Here is a 12,716-nt window from a genome sequence, read left to right as displayed (position 1 = left end):
TATTTACGTTGTAATATATTATATTATGAAATATTTACAAAATATTACAAAATATTATATATATAGCGATACCTATTTGAATATCCTGTTTAAAAAAATATTATATTTTATGTTTTCTCGATTTTCTCGTTAATATGAATTTTAATCATTTATTTGATTTTGCTGTATTTGGAAGCAATTTGATCTTAACGGAATTATTACAATATCGTATGAAATTGTTACGGCGAGAGATTTTTCCGGTTGCGTCATAGCGCCGCTGCATCAGCGGATTTTTCACAGATCTCCGCAAAGCTTCAATTCAGTTCAACTCCACTTTGATCAAATAGCTGTATCTACGTTTAATCAAGACGATCCCATCGCACTGGCGATGATGGAAGGATATTTCGATTAGGTAAATTGTGTCGGACTGTAAATTAGTAATTTTCCGCTCGATATAAAGATATCGTGACTATCGTTTGCATAATCCTTTACCATCTTTCATATTTTTGTTTTATTCTTAACGCGCGATAAGTTCGCGGAAAAATTCGGTCGATGTTTATTAAGAAATATAAATTGTCTAAACAGAATACTAGTGATAAAAATTAGTGAATGTAGAAAAGCAAAGATTTTTTACAATAAATTGACAGATAAGTTCTAGAATATTTTCTGGAAAAAATGTATAATATAGGTGTAATATTTTGTGATACAAAATAATTATCAATATACCAAACATGAATTTATTCTAAAGAAAAAATTTATTAAATCTTAATACATATTTATTTGAATAATATATTAAGATTTATAAAATCAAAAAAAATGTAGTCAAATCAAATTAACGGTTCTTGTATTAACATCTAGTAAATATTTACTTAAAACTATTCAAATAAATATTTATTAAAATATAGTATTTTTTTCAGTATACACACAAAGAATGACTTTGCTGGAATACAAATTTAGTTGGATATAGATCTGAAATTTTGTTGCACTATCAAAATATTAGGTATGGGAAAAAGTTCGTGGTGTTTTTCTCGTTAGATATAACGCTACGAACTTTTTCCCATACCTAATAATTATGTAAGACTGAAGCGTCATGAGCAATGTTGCAAAAAATTTTAAAAGTAAACTTTAGTCATCTTGAGCTTTAGCTATCTTACATAAATATTTTGATGATACAGCAAAATTATTTTTAGATCTGTACATTGAAAAAATTTCTGATTGAAAATAAATGAATCCGAAGATTCTGATCATAGCGATCAGAATTCTGAATTATTTCAATTAGAATTATAATAGATTCAACCAAAAAATTCTGATTTGTTAACTTTCAATCAAACTGTCAATTAATTCATATTCGTTTTCCAATGTAGCTATATTTTTACTATTTTTAGATATTTCAGCAAAAAATTTTTTTGTACCTATTATATTTATAAAACGGCTGCTTCAACTAACAGATTTTTGATATCAAAATAGCTTTTTTCATACAAAATTTACTCGATTGTAAAGGCTGTATCACACTGATAATTTAACGTAATTTTTAATCTTTTATATCATCGTCTGAAATCGATAACTAAATTATTAATCGTGTGTATAATTGTGACATTGCTCGTGAATTTTAATTGGAGGATTGGTGGAACAGCGGCTGCGATAACGACGACCTCCGACAACTAGCGCTACGATAACGACGATCGTGATAAACACAATCGTGCTTGTTATCTGCTCATGACGTTTAACGTAATATAATGCACCGGTTTTGCGCAAATCGAACATGTCTTACCGCATAGATTGAAGCACACTTTAATTTTTCAAGGACAAATTTCTTTAAGTTGATAACATTTCCAATGTGTGTGACTAATAAATCGCGAGATCAGAAAAACAACTATGTCATGCATAATCACTGTATATAGAATATAGAAAATATGCGATCATAAGTAGATCATATGATTTACTTTCATTTATTTGCTTATTTTTTGAAAATAACCAGACATTTTTTATACATTGTAAAAAAATTGTGTATCAACAGTATTGTTTCAATTGAAAATAATTTTGTTAATTCAGTAATTCACTATTAATGTGAAATAAATAACATTTTATTAAAATAACATAAGAGTATAACGTATTTATATTAATAGTATTATGAATTAACGAAATTGTTTTCAATTAAAACAATGCTGTTTGGTATAACATCATTTTTTTCAGTGTATAGTTTATGCGACATAGGAAATAAGAAAATGTGAAAAATTTATGTAACGTTAAAAGTCTCTCAATATTTATACTTTCTAGCATTACTTTTCGCACAGATTTCGAAACGGTCTATGTAATGCATTCGACATTAATAATATCTAACGGCACCATTCGCGTGTAATTGGCTGTCGCAATTGTCTTATTGATAAAGCGTTGCAGCTAGAATAGGTCGCCATATGTCGAGATACAGAATTAAACCGCAAAAGAGACGGTATTTCCTGTTTTCTCGTTCTTCTGCGGTAGCGAGATATTTCCTGCGCGCTCGCGAAAGTAGGCACATAACATTTCTACCGTTTTTATTCCACGCGAAATACATTTATTACGAGACATAACAGCAGAAACGTAGTTATCATTAATTCGTAATAATATAGTATTGCCAAGTTACCATGTTGTTGTTAAATTAATGTATGATATTAATATTACATAAAAAATGACATGTGGGAAAATTTATTTAACTTAATCGATAAATTCTCAGCGTGTAAAAAGTGATTTATATTTCATGCAAAATATATTAAAAGATATAACAGGAGAGACATATGATTATCAATAATTCATAATAATCTAGTATTGCCAAATGATTGCCATGTTGTTAATTAATCTAATATATTAATATTAAAAAATATTATAGTATATCGCAGAAAATATTTTTTAGATTTAATCGATAAATTCTCAACATATAAAGAACAATTTATTTTATATGAAACACATCATTTAGAGACAGGATATAATTAGCATTCATTAAAAAAAAATCTAGTCGTCAAATGATTGTCGATTAAACCTGTGATATCAATATATGTATTACGAAAAACGTTATATCATGAAAAATGTTAATATCACGAAAAAATTTATTAAATTTAATCGATAAATTCTTAGCATATAAAAACGATGTTTGATATTTCACGCATTATTGAGAGAAAGAAGTGACAGGACGCGATTAGCATTCATGCAAAAAATCTAGTATTGTTAAGTGATTGTTGATTAAAATATATGATATTAATATCGCATAAAAAATGCAATGTAGACATTTTTTTAAACTTAATCGATAAATTCTCAATGTATAAAAAATGATTTATTTTATGTAAAATATTATTAAAAGAGAGAGACAACATGAAAGACTTACGTGATTATTATTAATAATTTAGTTGCCAAGTGGTTATTATATTGTTGATTATTAAACTAATATGTATATAATATTAATATAAATTAAGAATACAGATATTAAATAATTATTTTTTCCGTTGAATTGTCTAATTATCAATCTAATTCAGCCAGGATCTCTTCTTGGCATCTCTTTTACGCGCAATGGGATGATTAGAATGTAAAATTTATCAAAGTGCGGAAAGTTTTGCCTCGTGTAACTTCGGTTACGTTACTGATAAACACGGAAATCGTGTTTACCTTCATCGCAAATGACAACTCATCTACGTATCAGCATATAATATATTTCATCATAGAACTGCGGAAATTTTCTAATCTTGTTCTACTTTGCGCGGATAGCAGATCCGTGTGACAAAGTTGTGCGGCTTCTTGTTGTCTTTTTGTTTTTGTTTTGCTGCGCCGCAAAACGAGTCTTCGCGACGCGTAGCACAATCGATCCGGTCTATCTTGTCTTTCTCTTTTTCTCTCTCAACGACCGGAACAGTGCGATCATTGTTCAATAATGGTGTCAGTAGAAGTTGAAAGGGCTTATAGGTGATCGAATGCCTTGACTAATTATCTAATCGGGCGAGGGTTGGATGAACGCGATAAGCAATTTATGCGTGGGTATAGTAGGTACGTTGATGGACCAAGCGTCCGTCGCAGATTCCGGCCATTATCTCTTGCATTTAACCCTCTCGTACTTGAATTATGCCTAAATGCCAAAGGGAATATCAAAGGAGCTTAGGTACTATCTTCAATACATGTTATATAGTGTCCGCTCATTAGACGCAACAAATTGTTGTTCTATGTATATGAAATAATTTTTTGTTTTACAATTTGAAATTATGATTATATTATAACATCATGCTAAATACAGAGGATTTGGATTCTACAACATTTCTACATTTCTTTTTAATAAATGTTTAATAAATTCTCAGGATATGTACAATTGATGTTTTTTTTTTTAAAGGAAAATATCGGCATTCTGTATTATATTTTTGTTACATCAGAAAAATAGACGTAATGGTAGCAAAATTGTATAGATAACAATTGCACAATTTATGTTGTCTCATTACTTGAAAAGTAATACGCTTAAGTTTTTCGAAAAAGGGGAAGAACTTTTCTAACAGAAAATTATTGACTCAAATAATATTAACAAAAAGATCATCTATTTTGAGAAACATAAATATTATTTTTGTCATTTTTGTTTCACAAAAATCTCTCCTAAAAAAATCATCCTTTTTGAATTATGATGATTTTAAATAATCCTAAAAAATTATAAAATCAAAATAATTCATCAAAAGTGACATAACTCAAAATATCACCAGTAATATGTTTATTTTGATCAGCTATATATAATATATAATGACTAAATTCAAAATTAAACAATTTCTTCTTCTTAAACTTAATCACAAACTATCTTAATTTTAAATAATCTCTTTAGAAGACTCTCCTTTTTATTTACAAAAATGTAAGATCAGAATGTGTCATTCTTGTGGAAGGAATTATGATTTATGATCTCTTTGAAAACCTTAAGAACGACAAATGCTATTTAACGAACGGACTGTGAAATTAAGTTGGTTTACTTTTCATGATTGATAAATTATATCTATAATTAATTCATTCATGATAATAACTGAAAAATCACTTTATTGCAGTTTTGTCATTTTTTAAGTAAGGCAACGATATTTAGGATTAACGATATTTAGAATTTTGTATATAGTTTAATAAGTTATTTTGCAATTATTGTAACTATAAAATAAATAGTTTATTCAATTATGTAACTACTAGGTTCCCAAAGTTTGGAAATATATTAAAAGATATATTAAAAGATTCACATTTCTGAGAATATTTGAAATATTCATAATAATTTGTTTTTGTAACAATAATTTTTTAATTTAACAATGATTTATTTTTTAAACAGTTATTAAATCTGAACTTGTTCAAAAAATACATTACGGATATTGGAATAGTATAAATCTGAATACAATATCGATTTAAATTTTGGCCTGAAATATACATTAATTCTAATATAAAACTTGTCATTGTGTAATTGTTATCATATTTTTCTCTGAGTGTGTATAAAAAGAGGAATAATTTTTGCTCTATCTTACATTATATCTTTTTCGCTGAGTATTTTTGACTTAATTTTTGGAAGTCGCATGTACGATTCATCAAGTGGATCGAATGATCAACAATTATTCGGGGCTTTAAGGTCGCGATTAAACAACGGAAGTAAAGGTCGCGCGGTGCATCGGAAGCAACACGGCAGATTGTGCCGTACATATCTATATATATCTATATGTATATGGCTTGTCGCGTCGCGCGTGTATCGTATGGGTGGTAAAACAGCGTCTACGAGGCTGGGCCGCGCATGTCCACCCGCAGATGTCGCCCACGTTGCCAGGTGCGCTCGACCAATGGGCGAGCGCTTACGGCCCCCCGTCCCTCCGTCGATTGGCCGCTCCTGCGGTGGCACGGACAGTGATCGCAATATGGCTTCCGCCAGCGCCAGCGAGTGAGAGTACCTCTGATAAAGGTGACATCGGGTCATGGCGAGGTATTCGGGGACGCAGGTGTCGTCGCGCGCGTTAAAATCGCCGTGCGTCAATCTTACCGTCGCGCGGATTTATATGGTCGCGTAGTTGGTGCCCTGTAAGCAGTTGCAAGTGCGGCAAAACAATCGCTCCGTGTGAAGGTAGACGGAGAAAGGAGACTGACGGAGTCGGAGAGACAGAGTTAGAGACAGTGGAGAAAGAGCGAGTGAGACATAGTGAGCGAGTGAGTGAGAGAGAAAGAGTGAGAAAGAGAAGGAAGGGGGAGAAAACGCGACGGAAGATCTGCGCGTTCCGCTCCGTTCGAATCGAACGTAATCCTCAACTAATTTCGCGCGGCAAGTGAAACAAGTGACTGTCGCGGCGGATCTTAGCGCAACTTGACGGCGTAGCGCGACGCTGCGCGAGGGAACGCGGTGTTCGCGATTTCTTCGGCCGTCGTGAATACGTGCCGATTATCGCGTGCGAATCGAGCGAGAATCCGAGCGAGCAGCGAAAGACAAAAAAACAGAAACTAAAGAGAAAGAGAGGACATCGGAGGAGACTGTGTAGTCTTAGCGAGTGTCTCGAATTCGACATCGTGAATCTGATTGTGAGTATTCTGAGTCCACGGCATCGAGGAACGACGGCGCGTCACCGGTAGCACTCCGCACTCCGTGTGCGTGCGTGCGTGCGTGCGTGTGTGTTGCGTGTATACAGGTAGTAGAAGTAGGTGCACGTATCGGGCGCAGGGGACGACATTGGAGCAGCGGACACACATTGGAGTAAGCGCGGTGAGAGAGCGGTGAATGAGCGGGAAGTTGTGAGCGCACGGTAAAGAGAGAGAGAGAGAGAAAGTTAGCGTGCCGAGGGACAGAGGAGAGACGATATACACGCGGGGTGTATGACGGCGTTTCGGTGCGGCGAGGCGACGTTGCCAGAGTTTTCCCCCCCGTCGCGTACTCCGCTGTTACACGCCACTACTATACGACGGCACGAGGGAGAGGTAGAGGAGGGTGGCGGACACAAGAACGACCACACGGCGATCACGGTGGTGTGTTAGTGCCGCGGCGTGCGGTTGCTGGTAGTGGTGCGTGGATTGCGTCGCGCCAACGAGAATCTAGACGCGCGCCGATCTCGTCCTCCCCGCGAATCCCCGAGAGCCCCGCGACGAGAGGATATACGCCGCGGATACCATGGAACGACGCCTGACGACGTACGTTCGTAGCGACACGTGACATGCCGAGCCACAAGCCAGCGCAAGCCATGAAGAAGCCGCCACGGTGAGTGGAGACAGAATCCGCTTGATTTGCGTCGTTTTTTTTTCTTGTCCTTTGCGCTCTCCGCTCTCGAGCTCCCTTCTTTTTCATCGAAAGCGGCGAGTGCATCTGCGCGTCGAACGTTCTCGCCTAGGCGATCTGCTCGCCTTTTTTCTCGAACAGTCAAAGATGAAAACGAGAAAACACTTAAAAACTACTTAAAAACATAGAATCGAGGAATCAGGTCACTTTTGACATTTGGTTGAACGAATTCTTATCACAGCAGGAAATTATTTATCTGCGGGGGATCTTGCCATAATCGCTGCAACCTACGAAACGAGATGGAGAAGGGATGACTTCGTTATCTTAGATTTCCTTTAAAGTCTAAACACTTTTTTAATCAGATCTTTAAAACATTTCTTTTAATGATGAAAGTGTTTTAAAAGAAATCTGGATTTCTTCAATCAATCAATTAGAATTATAATAGATTTAATCAGAAAATTCTGATTTTTCGACTAGAATTAATGCAATCAGATTCTTTTTCCAGAGTTTCTTTTAAGAGGTTCCTTTTAAGACATTTCCACCAACATTTCAACAGAAATGTTTAAAGGTCTCAATGGCGTTAAATTTAAAGGGAAACTTAAGATAATGAAGCCAACCTCTTCCATCTTGCTTGGTAGGTATTGAAGGAAACCTAGATGTCTTTTAAGACACTCCCACTGTCGGTAGAAATATTTGAAAGTTACAGTGATACGTGATTTGAAGCGTTCAAAAGTTGACGTTTCACATTTTAGAACGCTTTTTTATATCTCTCTGTGACCATTTTTTAAAGATTTTTAAAGTACCGACAGTAAACGTGTTTTAAAGGTTTCAATAGCGTTTAAAGCCAATTCTCAGCTGCTTATTCGTCATCAGTAGCGTTTTAAAAGCCTGCCGAACAGCTTAAGGATTTCTCTAGGGGGTTGCTCGGGGTAATTCGGGGTCACTGATACGTTACTGCGGCTGCAGAAGCGGGTATTCGTCCCCGTGGTGGTAAAGCGGTGCGATTATGGGGGATGAGTCACAGAAGATTGACGCCTTGTTTATTGATCTTGACGCGGATGCATGGCGCTTGTTATGGCATCGTCGTTGGTTGCTGTCGTTAGTTCATCGAAAGTATAGCATGAATTTTAGCATGTTAAGGAGTCGTCAAGATGATTGTTTCAGTGATTTTCCACGAGAAAATATCCGGAGCATCCCGTTAACCGCTGCAACTTTTATAAAGTTTGTAGAAAAAAGTTGTTAGAACTTTTTTTGATCTTTTATCCCTTTGAATATTTAATTATTGGAATTTTTTTTAAGATGTAATTTTAGCAATCTTTATACAAGAAAGTCAGAAGTTTATTAATTATATTAAAATTTTAAGAATTAAGAGTTTACTTTTTTAAAAAAATAACATATAGGTTTCTTTCAATTTAATTCAGCATTAATTCTTCCTTGATGAAAATATTGAGTATGTTTATCATTTTTCATGTGTTATGCATTTATATAATTCAATCAGTAATTTCTAATTAAATTTCTGTCGAAATCACGTTTATTTGTAATTAACCGAGGAATGTGATTTCATCTAGTTCCCGGAAATTTTCTATCTCTGATCATTAATTATGTGAGAAGTACTGATGTTATATGTTTATTGAGACAAAAATTGTTTGAAAATACACTACTTCCAACAAAATTAAAGGATCATTGAAAATAAGCGCTGAAAAGGATCAAAGTCACGTATTCTTGTGAAAAAAATAATCGCAGAAAGATATTTAAAAAGATGTTTTAAAGTTTGAAATTCCAACTTTTGAATGCTTTAAGTCACGTCTCTGTAACGATTTTACTACAAACGACACTAATTTAAAGTGAACTTTGAAAAATTGTTTGCAGTGAAATTGTTTCAAAAACATGGGGTTTGGAGTATTCGAAAGTTGAGGTTTCAAGCTTTAAAATGCTCTTTTAAACATCTGCGCAAACATTTTTCGCAAACTTAACTTTAAATTTTGTTCTTTTCAGCAGTGATTTTATGTGATACTTTAATTCGTTAAAAAAAGAATCTGATAATAATTATCAAATGTTGAGTGAAATAATTTTAATCATACGTTTAGTTAATATAACTAAAACTTTAATTGAAATTATTTCACTCAATATTTGATAGCTATTACCAAACTCTTTTCAGTGTAGTATAATTGAATAATAATGATTTTATTTATTTACAATGTAAAAGCGACTATTAGTATATGCACTGACTATTTATTATTTTATTTATTAATTTTTAGAAAATAATTGATACTGGAATACACTTTAAGATGTATTAAGAATATCTGGGAAAAAATTAAGATTAACTTTCTAGATTATCCAAGGAATTCTTAATTCGACATGATAATAATTGAACTCTATTAATCCAAGCAATGTGTGAATGTATGATTTCGTGTGCGGAGAATATAAAGCGGACTGCGTTCTTAGGAATTTATTAATGATGTAGAAAGAGAGAATGTGATTTAACCAGGAAATGGAATACGCATTGCTTTAGATTAAGATAAGATACTTAGAAAAAAATGGAATTAATGGTGAGGAAGGAAGTCACTTAATAAAAAAAAAATGGAATGAAATTGAATTAAACTTATAAAGTAAGAATAATATAAATATAAATATATAAATTACATTTTTTTGCATATATATTTTTACTCGTATACAAAGAAGTTACCTGGAAGTTCAATTAGCCATACATAAGGTCGATAACTGGTATCTTCCGCGAGAAGGAGATTTACTCGGAGTTTTTACGGGAGCATGGAAATTTTATTCCAACTGCGGCGCGCAACAAAAGTTTGTAATTCGAAATACTTTAGGTCCCAGCGCTATACCAGTTAGCGAAACTTGAAATCCGAGCTACTCACCGCTCGTTCTCAGGAATGAATTTAATCGTGTCACGAGTTTTATTCCCGAGCCAACTTTCGACGAGGAGGAAAGCGCGCGCGATCGCGGTCTTTAAGCCCTGGCGAAGTGTCGAAGAGATGAGCACGACGTTTAGGAATTCGAGGGTCGAACTCGCGTAGCGACGAAGAGACGTTCCAAATACTTGCCGGTTCGCCGTTCGTTGTCGACGATGGTTGTCGGTGTTCGTCTCGATGTAGAAGCTGCGTAGGTCGCTAAATTATGGAGCAACGGGATAAAGGAGAGCCAAGGGAAATGAAGAGAAAGAAAAGAACGGTTGCTCGGGTCGTATCGTTGACGCTGAATAATTCTTCGCGCGTTCAAAGACTTTAATTCGCGATCGTTGTAGCGAAAATTTTAGTCCTTCCTCCATTCAACGTTTTTTATACCTTTCTCTATGATTTCTCCTGTGTGTTTACGTTATTTTAATTATTAGCGTAATACGTTATAAATAATATATCATGATAAACAAAATATGTAATAATATAAAACTTAATTTAAAATTTATTATAAAATAGATTTATTATAAAATTTATTAGAAAATAGAAATATAAATATCCATACGTGTAATTAATATGAACGCTATCACATTAATTGCTCAACTGCCTACTTATTGGATTTGTATATTAATGTCTTAAAAAAGACTATTTTTTAATATTAAGTAAAATATTACGTAAAATTATCTTTTTTCCTTCTTTTTATAGATTGAACTAAATATCCGCATGTTTCAAGATATTATCAGATATTACATATTTTTTAAATATTATTAATTTTCTTTGGAAATCTTATAATTATTTTCTTATCTGCTTTTATACTTCTTATTAATTATTTTACACATACTGTTTATTGACTTTGTCTATTTTCCATGCCTATTACGCGGTGTTTACACTACAATAAATCTTAAGCTCAGAGTTGGCAAAATTCCATACTTTTTAGGTAACGTCCACGTCAGCAGTAAAAATCGGTATTTTTAGGAACTGCTGATCTTCTATTAAAAACAATAAAATAAATAGAAAATTTTATTATCAATATTTTTACTTATAGTCAGTATTTTATCACTATTCTAGTTAAGTGTCAACCGAAAGAATTTTTTCCAATTTAAACTTTATCCAAAATGAAATTTATAATAGATTAAGAATCGATGTAATAATAAAATAAATTTTTTTTGTCGTAAGATATTAAATGGTAAACTAGATGACAAGTCATTCTCTTCATATTGGACTGTTATTGGTTAATTTTTTAAGGTTTTAAGATTTAAGGTTTAAGGTTTTACTATTCTATTGTAGACACCTCGATAGACATCGTGAAAATAATTTCTGCTTTCTTCATATTTTTTGTATGTTTTTTTGTTAACCTGCTCTTGGAAGGCGAACTATTCGAACGACTATAAAAGCGAGTCTATTCTTGTCTTGTACTTTGTTAGGCAGTCAAAAAATCACGTAGTATATAAAACAAGCATACGAATTTTATATTTTTTATATTTTTTATATTTTTACGATGTAAAAAGGACCTAATCTTACAAAAATGAATATTTATTGATTCTTTATTGACTCAGTCACAGCCATCCAAAGATTAATATCCGTGAGTCTTTATTTTTTATTTTTTCGTCGGCAATGTGAAATTTTCACCTTTCGATTGCAACCTGAGTTTTCGAACTTCAATACAGCTTTTATATTGTTCCGAATTGTGTGAAAATCTAAAGAAAATTCTATATATTTGTGAAAGTTTTAACAATAATTTTTTATTGTCAGAAGTTAGAAGTTAGAAGTTCGATATTTAAATTTCTTTATCAGAATTTACCAGAAAAATAATTTTTGTTAAATAAATTTAAATCTGTAAAATATAAGTAAAATATAATCTAATTTTTATGACATCGTGACAATAATTTCTGCTTTCTCCATATTTTTTGTACGTTTTTTTGTTAACCTGCTCTTGGAAGGCGAACTATTCGAACGACTATAAAAGCGAGTCTATTTTTGTCTTGTACTTTGTTAGGCAGTCAAAAAATCACGTAGTATATAAAACCAGCATACGAATTTTATATTTTTTATATTTTTTATATTTTTACGATGTAAAAAGAACCTAATCTTACAAAAATGAATATTTATTGATTCTTTATTGACTCAGTCACAGCCATCCAAATGATAATAAAGACTTGTTAAAGTTTTCACAAGAAGCTGTTTTTTAGATTTTTATGTAAAGTAATTTATTTACCAGAATTCATAATCAAAAAGTTGACTGTGTCTTTAAAGTTCAACATTGCCGATGGAGAATTATTATACAACGGTCTCAAAGGATTATATGTCCCAAGACAGAGATGTGCGATAAACTACATACTACATGATAAAAAATATTTTAAAATCATTTGTTCGGTTCACTCAAATATACAAACAAAGTTTTAATATTTTGCGTTAAATTGATTCAATATTTAGTATTAGGGGTACAACTTTGCTTCCGCCGTTTTCCTATAGATTGCTTTAGCGGTAAGTGGTGGTCGAAATAAATAGATCATAGACGTCATACAATAAACTTGGGCATCTGTCAACATAACCCCATAGAAACATTAGTCGATTTGTGTCTGCATTATAAAGTTATTCTCGATTGAAAATGT

General features: G+C 32.8%; 1 protein-coding gene across 2 annotated transcripts in view; it reads left to right on the top strand.

Annotated features, from left to right (window-relative positions):
* Positions 1 to 12,716, top strand: part of LOC108694582 (AF4/FMR2 family member 4) — a 271,647-nt gene that overhangs the window by 48,425 nt on the left and 210,506 nt on the right. Inside the window, exon 1 of one of the 2 annotated variants that reach the window (XM_018204156.1) lies at positions 5,875 to 7,174. The exons of the other annotated variant lie outside the window; for it this stretch is intronic. Within the exon in view, the coding sequence (XP_018059645.1) occupies positions 7,131 to 7,174 (44 nt within the window). The 5' untranslated portion in view covers positions 5,875 to 7,130. Of the gene's footprint in view, positions 1 to 5,874; positions 7,175 to 12,716 lie in introns of those variants that run through there. 2 annotated transcript variants of the gene reach the window in all.

This window comes from Atta colombica, unplaced genomic scaffold (assembly GCF_001594045.1).
Source record: "Atta colombica isolate Treedump-2 unplaced genomic scaffold, Acol1.0 scaffold120, whole genome shotgun sequence".
In the NCBI taxonomy this organism is placed as follows: Eukaryota; Metazoa; Arthropoda; class Insecta; order Hymenoptera; family Formicidae; genus Atta; species Atta colombica.
Note: the sequence above shows the minus strand (reverse complement) of the source record. Positions and strands in the feature narration are given on the sequence as shown.